General features: G+C 43.5%; 1 protein-coding gene across 1 annotated transcript in view; it reads right to left on the bottom strand.

The window, feature by feature from the left end:
- Nucleotides 1-2,060: 2,060 nt before the first annotated feature.
- The window catches only part of LOC112250461 (thyrotropin receptor-like), a 35,782-nt gene continuing 22,909 nt past the window's right edge, over nt 2,061-14,933 (bottom strand). The window contains exons 8-12 of the mRNA XM_024420634.2: nt 14,176-14,253; nt 11,949-12,137; nt 4,685-5,027; nt 3,994-4,575; nt 2,061-3,814 (exon numbers count right to left, since the gene is read on the bottom strand). Coding sequence (XP_024276402.1) covers nt 3,203-3,814; nt 3,994-4,575; nt 4,685-5,027; nt 11,949-12,137; nt 14,176-14,253 — 1,804 coding nt within the window. The 3' untranslated portion in view covers nt 2,061-3,202. The remainder of the gene's footprint in view (nt 3,815-3,993; nt 4,576-4,684; nt 5,028-11,948; nt 12,138-14,175; nt 14,254-14,933) is intronic.

Raw genomic sequence — 14,933 nt, 5'->3', positions numbered from 1 at the left:
TGGATAAGGGTGTGCTAAATGACTCAAATGTGACGTCGATTCTGCCTCTGATTGTAAATGGAGAGATGAGTAATGGCCCATCCTAAATGCCACATGGAGTTGACGTTAACTCAGATGGAGTGGATGAGGGATAGTGGACCCTACATACTCCAAGTAGTCTAGGCCTAACCTACTCCTGAGTGAGCACTGGAGTAGAGAGCTGCTAGTTATACTGCGTATCCTCTTGATTCCAAAATCCAAGGCTGACGGGGAGAATGTCCTGGGAGTAAGCTCGCTAGAGAGTATGATATTTGACCCAGGTCTGCAGGCTTGATGCTGGACATCTGCAGTCCAATTATAGTGATGGACTCTGGCTGTTATTAAAAGTGTTGTGATGTGGGACCTTGTGACATGTCTCTTGTCTGCTGTGTCATTCACTAGCATGAAATAATGTCAGGCAAGGCGGTCTGGAGACACTTGAAAAATCTGAGAGGGAGGAAGGAGTGTTTTCTTTCCCCTCCACTTCATTCTCAAATTTTCTCGCTGCGTAAGAGAGCAGAGCGTGGCGGAACGCTCTAGTAGTTCTGAGAGGGTGACCCTTGACCTTTCAAGAGCAGCACACTGACTACACCTACTGACTTGCGGAGACGTGAGGAGGGACAAGTCAACAAGCTGAGTCACAGCATTAATAACCCGGACTAGTCCTAATATTTTTTAGATATTAGAATCTGTGCCTTCTCTCGCTTTCTGTTTCTTCCCATCTCTCTCACTTTTGATGAGTTCAGTCTCTTCCCACTATTTGTGTTGAGAAACTCAATATGGCAGCATGGTTGCATGTCGTTCATCCAAAGCGCCCTGCCCTCCTGGTTATTTGGGGAGCGGCTGGGAGATGAGAGGTTTATTTGAAATACCAGGAGAGGAATGGGCCAGGCCATGTTAGGAACCAGGGCTAGAGAGAGAATGGAATGAAATTGGTTCAATTTAACAAGTCAGTTTGTTTGACCCTGTCTATAGACCATGACTGTTTGATTCATATTTTATTCTAGTTTGTGCCATGGGAGCACATAATATTGTTATCGTTATGTACTCTGGTGAACTCCATGAGATCTGTCTCACCCCTCAATCGATTTGTTTCAACTTTTAATGTCGTACACACACGTACAGTGAATTGCCTTTCAACCTCTAAACTCAGTGCTGTAATCAATAACAATGTAATACTACAAATAAATGTGATGACTTAAGTATTTTGAGTTTTTACTACTTCAATAACAGCCTGTTACATGCTCCTCTTGGTTTTATTATTCACGTTTTCCTTGTATTTAATCCTTTTGATATTGAAGACTAGACTAAGACAACTTGTCAACCAGCAAAAAATTTTTTTATACGAATTAGAATAACAGAATATTTTTAATCTGTTGGATATCTGACAAAATCTAACAAAAGGCCAAGAACCTTTATTTAGCTGAACGGAAGAGTTGCATATCACTTTGGCCTGTTGCAAGAGAGAAAATAAAAACATAATAGGAAATGATCCTTTTTCCAGGAAAGTTAATTCCCCAGCGGTCTGCATTTCTCTGAAAATGTCACAGTGCAGTTCAAACGCTATCCAGATGTCAAGCGGGCGGTCATTGGCAGAAGGCTCCAATATCTCACTATAGCAACAGCTATCTTGCATGTTTGTGTTTTTCCTAGGTTCTTCTAGCAAGGCACGGTTTTATCCAGACCTGGGTTCAAATACATGTGTATCTGGTATTGAATTATTTTTTTCTTCTGTGTATTGGGAGTATTTTCAAATACACAGCCCAAACAAATACTTTTATTCGCGTATTTGACTGGTTATGTATAAAAACCAAGTAGTCTACCAATTGTATTTGAGACTATTTTAAAATACCTAGGTTAAGTGCAAGGAATGTGTATGAGTAAGTGTATTTCCAAATGTAGTAAAACATTCAACTTGTCTTTCCAATCAAATATATCTGAATACATACATCGGAATGTATGTGGAACTAATTTAAATATTTGAAATAGTAGGTCTGGTTGCATCTTCTGATTGTCTGAAAAGCCACATATCTTAAAAATGGAAATACTGGTTTTGGGGTGTATTTCTGGAAATTCTTTACATGTTTATTTGGATCAGTTCAGTAGCAACATTAAATAGGACAACGAGAAGAAAAATAAGGAGACAAATGTTTAATGTATCGCTGGAATGTAATATACATTTGGGGCAAAACCAGATCACTTACGCTGTAGATACCTTTCAGAGAGAACGGCTCGGTAAAAACACTCATGTCTGGTTTTCACATTATGGTTCCTATAGATTGATGCCATGTGACGATTAACACATTTCCTCACTTCCTTTATGTAGCTGGTTTGTTAATTAACATTTTTAAAAAGGCACACTAAAAAGATGCAGTATCACAACAAAGTTTTGCATGTTATGCCTTTGTACATGGATTACTCTTCTAATTTCTATACAGTATACACATTGTGCAACATTAAGGGATGCAGTATTTCCCATGTCTGAAGTCAGGTCTAGTTTCTAATCACCCTGGACCTGCAGGCTGATCTGTAATACAGTACCAGGACAATATCCAGGAGCCTCTAAGGAATCTTTTAATTTCATAGGTCTGACATTTGAGAAATCAAATATCATATTGCATATTGCTCTTAGTGTAAAAAAACATGTCCCTTTTTTGTGTCTGGTATGAATAATCATGGATTTAAAGTTCACAAGAAACCAGGGTAGATTTATTTGCTAAATGTGATAAAACATTGATCGAGGAGATATTTCTTTGGGGGGGGCTCCAGTTCATCTACAATTGAAACAAATGTGTAAATCAACTTTGCTTTCAGATACAGTACAGCTGACATTTAGCAACAGTTTCAACACCCAATTAAATCTTTAGAATTAACAACGACCGAAATAGGATCATTTCCTAACAAAGTTTTGCTGCAATCAACCAGAATATCTCATATCTCACTGACACGTAATATTCCTTGACTGTCAGTATATTAATTGCAACGACAAAAATAACAGCAGAAATTGTGAAAACAGTCAAACGTGCGAAAAGGTTCAGAAAAAAAAAATACTGGCTTGCTGTAAAATATCTTAACAGTTCAATCCAGTTCCAGTTTTGATTTCATTGTGACTCCTCTCTCCTCTCCAACCAAACCACCACTGGCACCATCACAGTACTCTGATCTCCCCAGGCTAGGTTTGAGTTCATGTGTCCAGGCTACGGTTCTCCGGACTGGGTTGCTGGGAGGTGGGTTGGAGGTAGGTTTGACCAGACCCAGAACGATCCTGCAGGTGGATGGGTACCTCCTCTGGTCCTCCTGTTCCCTTCTTCTTACCTCTCCGGCCCTGGTGACATACCCCACTGCTACCCTTCGAACTGACTGTCTGCCCTCTGAAGAGCTGTGCCCGGCGCTGGCACAGCCCCACCTTACTGAGCAGGATAAAGACATCCCCCCTGAAGGCCTTGGTGAAGATGGCGTACAGGAAGGGATTGGCACAGGAGTTGAGAGGGTAGAAGAGCACCAGCAGGATCTTAGAGTTGGACACAGTGATGAGAGGCCGGTCCAGAACCGCCGACATGGCATAGAAAGAGATGGGCGCCATACACAGGAAGTCCGTGAAGATAAGGACGGCCATGCGTTTGGCGATGTTGGTGTCTTTGGAGCCGGACCGGTAGTGCGGGTTATGGACAGTGCAGTAGATCTTGATGTAACAGGCACAGATGACCAGAAATGCCAGGATGTTGAGGATAAGGACTGAGACAATGTACACCTGGGCCACGGTGGACTGGGTGTCCATGGGTAGGCAGATACTGACCTAGTTAAATAAAGATCAAATAAATCATCCATCAATCGTTACAAAACCGATTAGCCAGCCCACTGCTATGGATACTCTTGCAGGTCTACGGGGTCCTAGGCTTACCATAGACTGGCTAATTGGTTTTGTAACAATCACTGAATCAATCAATTAATATTAAGAAATAGATAAATACTGACCTTCTGGTAACTACTAACCCCCACTAGGGGGAGCATCGCTAGGAGGAGGCAGAACAACCATCCAGCCAGCATCACAGCAGCTGCATGGGGCAGACGCAACTTCCTGTCCAGCCTCATGGCGAACGTTATTGCATACCACCTCTCTAGCGTGATCACCGTCAGCGTATACACCGACAGTTCGCTGGCAAACACGGTAAAGAACCCCGCTAACCCGCAGCCCGGCCCGGTCTGCCAGTCGATGGCATGGTTGTAGTACTCTGCCCGGGTGTGAAGGTCCACAGAGGCGATGAGGAGGAGATATATCCCCATGCAGAGGTCAGCGAAGGCCAGGTGACACATGAGGAAGCGGGAGACGGAGAGCTTGTAGTGAGAGGTGAGGAGGACTAGAAGTGCCACCATGTTGCCTACAACAGCCAGTAGGGACACGAACCACACAGACACCCGCAGGAAGCTGAAGCCCATGATGTCCTCGCACGGGTTGAACTCGTCCGGCGCAGGGGCGCAGGTCACCTCCTCGCCCTCCTCACAGACCACGTAGTCGTAGCGACTGTCGAAGTCCTGGCTGGTGTCCTCCTGGGGGTTCTGTAAGATCAGATTATCACAGACACATAAATGTATCATTTTCCTTGATTTGTTATTTCCCCACCCAGTCAGCACTGGCAACACTGGTTGCTGACCAGTCTCTCTTTACCTTCAGTGTCTCCCCGAAGCCCACGTCATCATCCGGCTGGCCCCCGAAGTAAGCGTGGTAGTGGAGGCTGCTTTGGAAGTCTCTCCGGGGATCTCCCTGGGTGTCTCTGGACACCCCATCTCTGAAGCCTACCTCACTGGGCTGCTGGTCAGCTGCATCCCCCATGGGATCCTCTTGGAAGGATGGGACTGTGAGGGGACCCACGGATCTCTTCTGGTGCCGGTCTGCTGCAGTGTCAGAGGCTGGGTCTATTTGAAGAGATGGGACTCTGAGGGGACCTACTGATCTCTTTTGATGCTGGTCGTAGAAAGCTGTCAGGTTGCAGATGATGTACTCAAGGTATCTGCAGTGTCAAAAGAGACTCATTGTAGAAAGTGTACTGTAGATCTATGAGTTTTTCTGTGAGTTTCACTTTCTGCTTTTAGAATAATTGAAGGTGAAATAATTTATTTGAGTCTGTAATGAACATTGCAAGGTTGATCAAATGAAACTGAATGACAGTAGGTTCAAGTTGAGCGCAAACAAATAAATACAAAATAATTCAAAATACCTCTTCATACACTCCTGGGTCCAGCTATCATATTATTTACATACCCAGGTAAAGAAAAACTGATTCATGTTGGGAGAGGCTTGTTGGTCTTCCTACAATAAGAGTGTTGACTGACAGTAATTAAAGCCGCCTAATAAAACGTTATAAACGCGAGTTGACTTCATCTCAGCCAACATCCACACTGAGCAATTACAGCTGTGCTATTCAACAGCCATTAATCATACTGTAACTGTACACAAGACTGAGCAATACACACTACAGTACACTTCCAGGGTTAGTAATGCACTCATTTTATTTTCATTTACAAAACCATCAATGAAAGAGTTCACAGGTCTCTAGTTGTAACGGAGCCGAGCAGCATTGATTTACAAACTTCTAGACAAATAAACAAAACGTTGGAAGGACCAGTCAGTCAAAGGGAAATATGGTTGTGCTCTTGTTTGTGTATATTTTTGGGCCAATGTTACAGATGGTATGGCTCAAGTCCCTAGTGAGACACCATGGTAGAATGGAGGAATGTATTGCGAGAGGAAATGGTAGAATGATGATTTATTGGGAAAGATGGGTTGATCTGTGGCTGTCTGAACGGTGGAATTGATGAGTGTTGGAATAATTCTACACACAAGTGTACAGCAGAAATGTTTGAGGTCCTCCAATAAGGGGTGAAAATGGGATTGTTAAACATTATGCGTTTCACAGTTTACGTTTTGTGGTTTGGTTTCATGCTGTGAGTGGTGTTAGTATTGATCCTGGTAGTTATGGGTGCGCTTGCATCCATGCCCGTCCAGGTCTCGGGTGGGGCTTGATTTTTCCAGCACTTGGAAAATAATTTTTGGCCTGGGGCCGGGCCTTGCCTTGACCGGCATCTCAGGGCTTGTGGGGTCGAGCGCACCCACTAACCAGAGCACATACTCGCCTGACCAGAGCACCTACTGACCTGACCAGAGCGGAAATTTGTATTGTCTGTGTATTGTATTGTTGTGTTAAATTAAATAGATAAATTGTTATATATACACACACATACATGCATTCTGTAATTATTCAGCCCCTTTCCCATTTTCCACATTTTGTTATGTTATAGTACAGCCTTATTTTAAAATGTATTAAATAAATAAAAATTCCTCTTCAATCTACACACAATACCTCATAATGATAAAGTGAAAACAGGTTTTTACAAAAGTATAGAAAAATAAAAAATAGATATACCATATTTAAATAAGTATTCAGACCCTTTGCTACGAGACTCGAAATTGAGCTCAGGTGCATCATGTTTCTGTTGATCATCCTTGAGATGTTTGTACAACTTCATTGGAGTCCACATCTGGTAAATTAAATTGATTGGACATGATTTGGAAAGGAACACACCTGTCTATATAAGGTCCCACAGTTGACAGTGCATGTCAGAGCAAAAACCAAGCCATGAGGTCGAAGGAATTGTCCGTAGAGTGCATAAACAGGATTGTGTCGAGGCACAGATCTGGGGAAGGGTACCAAAACATTTCTGCAGCATTGAAGGTCCACAAGAACACAGTGACCTCTATCATTCTTAAATGGAAGATGTTTGGAACCACCAAGATCAAGGCCTTGGTCAGGGAGGGGATGTTTTTCAGCGGTAAGGACTGGGAGACTAGTCAGGAGATGGATAAATGAATGGAGCCAAGTACAGAGAAATTCTTGATGAAAACCTTCTCCACAGCGTTCAGGAACTCGGACTGGGGTGAAGGTTCACCTTCCAACAGGACAACGGCCCTAAGCATACAGCCAAGACAACACAGGAGTGGCTTCAGGACAAAGTCCTTGAGTGGCCCAGCCAGAGCCCGGACTTGAACCCTGGAGAAACCTGAAAATAGCTGTGCAGTAACACTGCCCATCCAACCTGACAGAGCTTGAGAGGATCTGTAGAGAAGAATGGCAGAAACTCCCCAAATACAGGTGTGCCAAGCTTGTAGTGTCATATCCAAGAAGACTCAATGCTGTCATCTCTGCCAAAGATGCTTCAAGAAAGTAAAGTGTCTGAATACTTATGTAAATGTGATATTTCCATTTCCCAAAACATTTTGAACCTGTTTTTGATTGTCATTATGGGGTATTGTGTATAGATAGTGTATAGCTAGATGCCCTCAATCTCACACAAATCATCAAGGAACCCAACCAGGTACAACCCTAAATCTGTAAACAAGGGCACCCTCATAGACGTCATCCTGACCAACTGGCCCTCCAAATACACCTCCGCTGTCTTCAACCAGGATCTCAGCGATCACTGCCTCATTGCCTGTATCCGCAGTCAAACGACCACCCCTCATCACTGTCAAACGCTCCCTAAAACACTTCTGTGAGCAGGCCTTTCTAATCGACCTGGCCCGGGTATCCTGGAAGGACATTGACCTCATCCCGTCAGTTGAGGATGCCTGGTCATTCTTTAAAAGTAACTTCCTCACCATTTTAGATAAGCATGCTCCGTTCAAAAAATGCAGAACTAAGAACAGATATAGCCCTTGGTTCACTCCAGACCAGACTGCCCTCGACCAGCACAAAAATATCCTGTGGCGGACTGCAATAGCATCGAATAGTCCCTGCGATATGCAACTGTTCAGGGAAGTCAGGAACCAATACACGCAGTCAGTCAGGAAAGCTAAGGCCAGCTTCTTCAGGCAGAAGTTCAAAAAGTTCTGGGACACTGTGAAGTCCATGGAGAACAAGAGCACCTGCTCCCAGCTGCCCACTGCACCGAGGCTTAGGTAACACGGTCACCACCGATAAATCCATGATTATCGAAAACTTCAACAAGCATTTCTCAACAGCTGGCCATGCCTTCCGCCTGGCTACTCCAACCTCGGCCAACAGCTCCGCCCCCCCCGCAGCTACTCGCCCAAGCCTCTCCAGGTTCTCCTTTACCCAAATCCAGATAGCAGATGTTCTGAAAGAGCTGCAAAACCTGGACCCGTACAAATCAGCTGGGTTTGACAATCTGGACCCTCAGTTTCAGAAATAATCCGCCGCCATTGTCGCAACCCCTATTACCAGCCTGTTCAACCTCTCTTTCATATCGTCTGAGATCCCCAAGGATTGGAAAGCTGCCGCAGTCATCCCCCTCTTCAAAGGGGGAGACACCCTGGACCCAAACTGTTACAGACCTATATCCATCCTGCCCTGCCTATCTAAGGTCTTCGAAAGCCAAGTCAACAAACAGGTCACTGACCATCTCGAATCCCACCGTACCTTCTCCGCTGTGCAATCTGGTTTCCGAGCCGGTCACGGGTGCACCTCAGCCACGCTCAAGGTACTAAACAATATCATAACCCCCATCGATAAAAGACAGTACTGTGCAGCCGTCTTCATCGACCTTGCCAAGGCTTTCGACTCTGTCAATCACCATATTCTTATCGGCAGACTCAGTAGCCTCGGTTTTTCGGATTACTGCCTTGCCTGGTTCACCAATTACTTTGCAGACAGAGTTCAGTGTGTCAAATCGGAGGGCATGCTGTCCGGTCCTCTGGCAGTCTCTATGGGGGTGCCACAGGGTTCCATCCTCGGGCCGACTCTTTTCTCTGTGTATATCAATGTTGTTGCTCTTGCTGCGGGCGATTCCCTGATCCACCTCTACGCAGACGACACCATTCTATATACTTCCGGCCCGTCCTTGGACACTGTGCTATCTAACCTCCAAATGAGCTTCAATGCCATACAGCACTACTTCCGTGGCCTCCAACTGCTCTTAAACGCTAGTAAAACCAAATGCATGCTTTTCAACCGTTCGCTGCCTGCACCCGCACGCCTGACCAGCATCACCACCCTGGATGGTTCCGACCTTGAATATGTGGACATCTATAAGTACCTAGGTGTCTGGTGACTGTAAACTCTCCTTCCAGACTCATATCAAACATCTCCAATCGAAAATCAAAATCAAGAATCGGCTTTCTATTCCGCAACAAAGCCTCCTTCACTCACGCCGCCAAACTTACCCTAGTAAAACTGACTATCCTACCGATCCTCGACTCCGGCGATGTCGTCTACAAAATTGCTTCCAACACTCTACTCAGCAAACTGGATGCAGTTTATCACAGTGCCATCCGTTTTGTCACTAAAGCACCTTATACCACCCACCACTGCGACTTGTATGCTCTAGTCGGCTGGCCCTCGCTACATATTCGTCGCCAGACCCACTGGCTCCAGGTCATCTACAAGTCCATGCTAGGTAAAGCTCCGCCTTATCTCAGTTCACTGGTCACGATGGCAACACCCATCCGTAGCACGCGCTCCAGCAGGTGCATCTCACTGATCATCCCTAAAGCCAACACCTCATTTGGCCGCCTTTCGTTCCAGTTCTCTGCTGCCTGTGACTGGAACGAATTGCAAAAATCGCTGAAGTTGGAGACTTTTATCTCCCTCACCAACTTCAAACATCTGCTATCTGAGCAGCTAACCAATCGCTGCAGCTGTACATAGTCTATCGGTAAATAGCCCACCCATTTTTACATACCTCATTCTCCATACTGTTTTTATTTATTTACTTTTTATTTATTTACTTTTCTGCTCTTTTGCACACCAATATCTCTACCTGTACATGACCATCTGATCATTTATCTCTCCAGTGTTAATCTGCAAAATTGTAATTATTCGCCTACCTCCTCATGCCTTTTGCACACAATGTATATAGACTCCCCTTTTTTTCCTACTGTGTTATTGACTTGTTAATTGTTTACTCCATGTGTAACTCTGTGTTGTCTGTTCACACGGCTATGCTTTATCTTGGCCAGGTCGCAGTTGCAAATGAGAACTTGTTCTCAACTAGCCTACCTGGTTAAATAAAGGTGAAAAAAAAAATAGATTGATAAGGGAAAAACAATTTAACCCATATTAGAAAAAGGCTGCAACGTAGCAAAATGTGGAAAAAGTCAAGGAGTCTGAATACTTTCCGAATGCACTGTCTCTCTAATATATATATATATATATATATTATATATACACATACATACACACACACACACAGTTGAAGTTGGACGTTTACATACCCCTTAGCCAAATACATTTAAACTCAGTTTTTCACAATTCCTGACATTAAATCCTCATAAAGATTCCCTGTCTTAGGTCAGTTAGGTTCACCATTTTATTTTAAGAATGTGAAATGTCAGAATAATAGTAGAGAGAATGATTAATTTCAGCTTTTATTTCTTTCATCACATTCCCAGTGAGTCAGACGTTTACACACACTCAATTAGTATTTGGTTGCCTTGCCTTTAAATTTTTAACTTGGGTCAAACTTCCCACAAAAAGTTGGGTGAATTTTGGCCCAGTCCTCCTGACAGAGCTGGTGTAACCGAGTCAGGTTTGTAGGCCTCCTTGCTCGCACACGCTTTTTCAGTTGTGCCCACAGATTTTCTATGGGATTGAGGTCATGTCTTTGTGATGGCCACTCCAATAACCTTGACTTTGTTATCCATAAGCCATTTTGCCACAACTTTGGAAGTATGCTTGGGGTCATTGTCCATTTGGAAGACTTGTGACCAAGCTTTAACTTCCTGACCGATGTCTTGAGATGTTGCTTCAATATATCCACATAATTGTCCTACCTCACGATGCCATCTATTTTGTGAAGTGCACCAGTCCCTCCTGCAGCAAAGCACCTCCACAACATGATGCTGCCACCCCTGTGTTCTTCGGCTTGCAAGCCTCCCCCCTTTTCCTCCAAACATAACGATGGTCATTATGGCCAAACAGTTCTATTTTTGTTTCATCATACCAGAGAGCATTTCTCCAAAAAGTACCATCTTTGTCCCGATGTGCAGTTGCAAACCGCAGTCTGGCTTTTTTATGTCGGTTTTGGAGCAGTGGCTTCTTCCTTGCTGAGCGGCCTTTCAGGTTATGTCGATATAGGACTCTTTTTACTGTGGATATAGATACTTTTGTACCCGTTTCCTCCAACATCTTCACAAGGTCCTTTGCTGTTGTTCTGGGATTGATTTGCACTTTTCGCACCAAAGTACGTTCATCTCTAGGAGACAGAACGCGTCTCCTTCGTCAGCGGTATGACGGCTGCGTGGTCCCATGGTGTTTATACTTACTAATGTTTGTAGAGATGAACGTGGTACCTTCAGCCGTTTGGAAATTGCTCCCAAGGATGAACCAGACTTGTGGAGGTCTACAATTTTTTTTCTGAGGTCTTGGTTGATTTCTTTTGATTTTCCCATGATGTCAAGCAAAGATAGGCCTTGAAGTACATCCACAGGTTCACCTCCAATTGACTCAAATGATGTCAATTATCCTATCAGAAGCTTCTAAAGCCATGACATCATTTCCCAAGCTGTTTAAAGGCACAGTCAACGTAGTGTATGTAAACCTCTGACCCACTGGAATTGTGATACAGTGAATTATAAGTTAAACAATCTGCCTGTAAAGAATTGTTGGAAAAATTACTTGTGTCATGCACAAAGTGGATGTCATAACTGACTTGCCAAAACTATAATTTGTTAACAAGTCATTTGTGGAGTGGTTGAAGTTTTAATGACGCCAACCTAAGTGTATGTAAACCTCCGACTTCAACTGTATATTTAATACACAATAAAAATAATTGTGTGAAACAACAGCTCAACAACAACTCAACATCAACACACACAAGATACATCCTTTTCACATCTCCAGAAAAATGTCATTGTCCACACAATATGGAAATGGCTTCACAATGATTGACATAAAAACATTAAAACATCATCTCACCCTCTCTTCTTCTTGATGTTCTTGAAGCCACAGCACAGGGAGGGGTAGGTGAGGTCTGCGGTAACCAGGTGTTTGAAGGTTTTGATTGGCGGGAGCTTCTTCAGGTTCCAGGCATTGCGGGCCATCAGCTCCCTGAGAGATTCCAGGCCTGCAGTGGGGAGGGATGACACCCCCGTCAGGGACACGTCACTGGGAAAGGAAACACAGTTGAATATGGGAGACAGCTGGAGGTTAAACAGGGGTCATACAGAGTTCATACAGCTTTGGGTCACATAATATGTCACCTTGGGGGAACGTGTGTGTGCAGAAGTGCTGTAATGGTATTTGGAATCATAGGCCATGGCACGGGCCATAGACAGTACTATCATTAAAGCCTAACAACAGATGAAGCCAAGTGAAGATATGGTTTTGTACTGTTTAGGACAGCAACACCTCCCCACCCTCTAGCTGTTATGATATGCATGGCTACCCGTTTTGCGCATTCTCCAAATCTGGGATACACATTTTTGACAAATGCCTATTTATTCCCCAATTGTTAGACTTGCGATCTTTCTGAAACACAAAATACAACGCCTACATCTTGTTCCCGCAAAAGAGTGTCCACCACTCTTCCATCGCCTTTATCTAATTAAACATTCTGTTTTTTATTGTCCACGTTGCCATGCCAAAGACTGAACCTCACTGGGACATAAAGTCACAAATCAGTACAAGCTCACATCCATTGTTGCATCCCAAATGGCACCCTATTCCCTATACAGTGCGCTACTTTTGACCGGAGCCCTGGTCAAAAGTAGTGCACTATACAGGGAATAGGGTGCCATTTGGGTATTCCATTTCTCCTTCAGCATCCTGTGTGACTGTATTATCAGCACATAGTGTAACCTACACTCCCCCTTCGAGGGGCCAAGTGGGGGACAAAACATTAACAAGATGTTTCCTCATCTAGTGTATCAGTGAAATGATCTGCTAAATGATTTAATAAGATAATAATAATAATAAACAGAAACACAAGCCAAACAATGCATAAAATTAAATCACACTTTCTTTCTCTCTTTTCCAGAGGCAGCTGAGTATTTTTCTGTCACATTGGTTCTCTCTCTCTCGCTCTCTCTCTCTGGGGGAACGTTGAGCAACACTGGATAATAATAGTGTGTGTCGAAGACCTGCCGGCGGTCTGATTTTGTCATTGGGAGATGTTTAGGCCATGACCTCATGTGGATGACCTCACCACTCAGCCAGGACTAAGACATGTTCCAATACTTTAGAAATATGCATCCTTCCTTTTCCCCCCCTTGAGGTTAGCATAGAGATACGTGATTGAATGGGTATAAGCAAGTTAACAACCTTATTGCTTTCACCAATCCAACCAATTCAGGTCAGTGATTACTTCAAGGAACGTAGGAAGGAAGGCCGCATTGCTGAAGTACTGAACAAGGCTGGGGAACAGATTGACTTATTAAAAACGTATTAAAGAGGACACAGCGTTAGGAGTACTACTTCAGAAACCAGACAACAGAGGTAAGGTTTCTGCATCAAACTCCTCAGAAAGGGAAGGGGATATTTAATTCCACTATGACTCTCAAAACCGAGAAGGGAAGGAAAAGTTTTACGTTTCTATAACACTCACACACAATCTGCGTCTGATTTCCCAGTCAAAATCCCAGCTGTCGCTAAGCTATTTTCATGATTCCTGAACTGTGTTCCTCCCAGACATGTTTCTCACTCATTCTCCACTTATATGGGAAAATAGAGAGGTACAAAAAGAAAGAAACTTTGCCATGAATGAATTACGGAAGTTATGATTTGAACCCATTTGGCTTTGTAAAAATGATTGTTTTCTAGTAATTATTTAACATTTTTGATACTTAAATCGTCAGATAATTTTGGACTCCAATATAAACTTTCTCTATAAATGTTCCAAACCCTAACTCACAAATCACATATCTTTGCAAAACACTCTTGATTAATATCACATTATTGGAACATACTGTATCTCTCTGTTTAATAAGACAAATAACTGACATTTAAGACTGGAACGTAGGAACATTGGATGCATTTGTACCATTCTTTCAAAGTAGTTTGAGCAACTCTAACTTCAGAATAGGAACTGAACATGTTGGGCAGTGCAGTGAAAGGTATTTTCTGTCCAGGGCTCACTTAAAAAAAAAAAAGGATGCTCATCTCTATATGACTTTCCTTGTTAAATAATAGATGAGTAATTACGCACAGAAGCATTGGGCCACTAACAGTGCCAGCAAATGTTCTTTCATCCATCTTGGTCAGATGCTTGTTCCTATGGAGGTACCTGGAGAGAAAACACACACACACGCAAACAAGAATGTAACCCGACACACTTCAATCACCATAATCATCCTGATAGCGCGGAGACATGCTATAATATTTTCACTATCCTCATCACACCACGTTCTACTGTTTATGTACCCCGCTTCCCGGAGTAACACCGACTTCGGGACGACTCGGGTCTTATCCTGAGTGTTGTTTTAAATGAGCCGTCCCACCATCGGAGAAGGTACTTCAGAAACACGCTGCACCTTTAAAATAGATATTGTAGAGTCCCTAAATCTAATGTTGATAATAAACGTGTGTGGGAGAGTGTTTGTCTTGGTGTTACAGCTCTGGGATCAGCTCTCGCTCTGAGAAAACACACATACACACCGATACACACACTCCCGGATCAGTTTTTTCTCTAAGCACGCTCTGTGCGTGCCAACCCAAACAGCAGTGTGGTAAGACTGACTACAGTGACTGCCCATTGGTCTAATTACAACTCCATAAGGACCAGCTAGGGTTTTACTAGAGGTGAATGGTTAAATTGAGGGGTGGGGGGATGGGGTGGGGGTCAGAGCTATATTAATGTTTCATATCCTGATGGGAAAGCTAGAGAGAGGTGACAAAAAGGAGGGTGGAGGGGGGTGAAGTTTGGGGTTAAAGAGAAAACAGTAACAAAAGTAAGTAATCTTTACA

The sequence above is a fragment of the Oncorhynchus tshawytscha genome, linkage group LG05 (assembly GCF_018296145.1).
Source record: "Oncorhynchus tshawytscha isolate Ot180627B linkage group LG05, Otsh_v2.0, whole genome shotgun sequence".
Lineage (NCBI taxonomy): Eukaryota > Metazoa > Chordata > Actinopteri > Salmoniformes > Salmonidae > Oncorhynchus > Oncorhynchus tshawytscha.
Note: the sequence above shows the minus strand (reverse complement) of the source record. Positions and strands in the feature narration are given on the sequence as shown.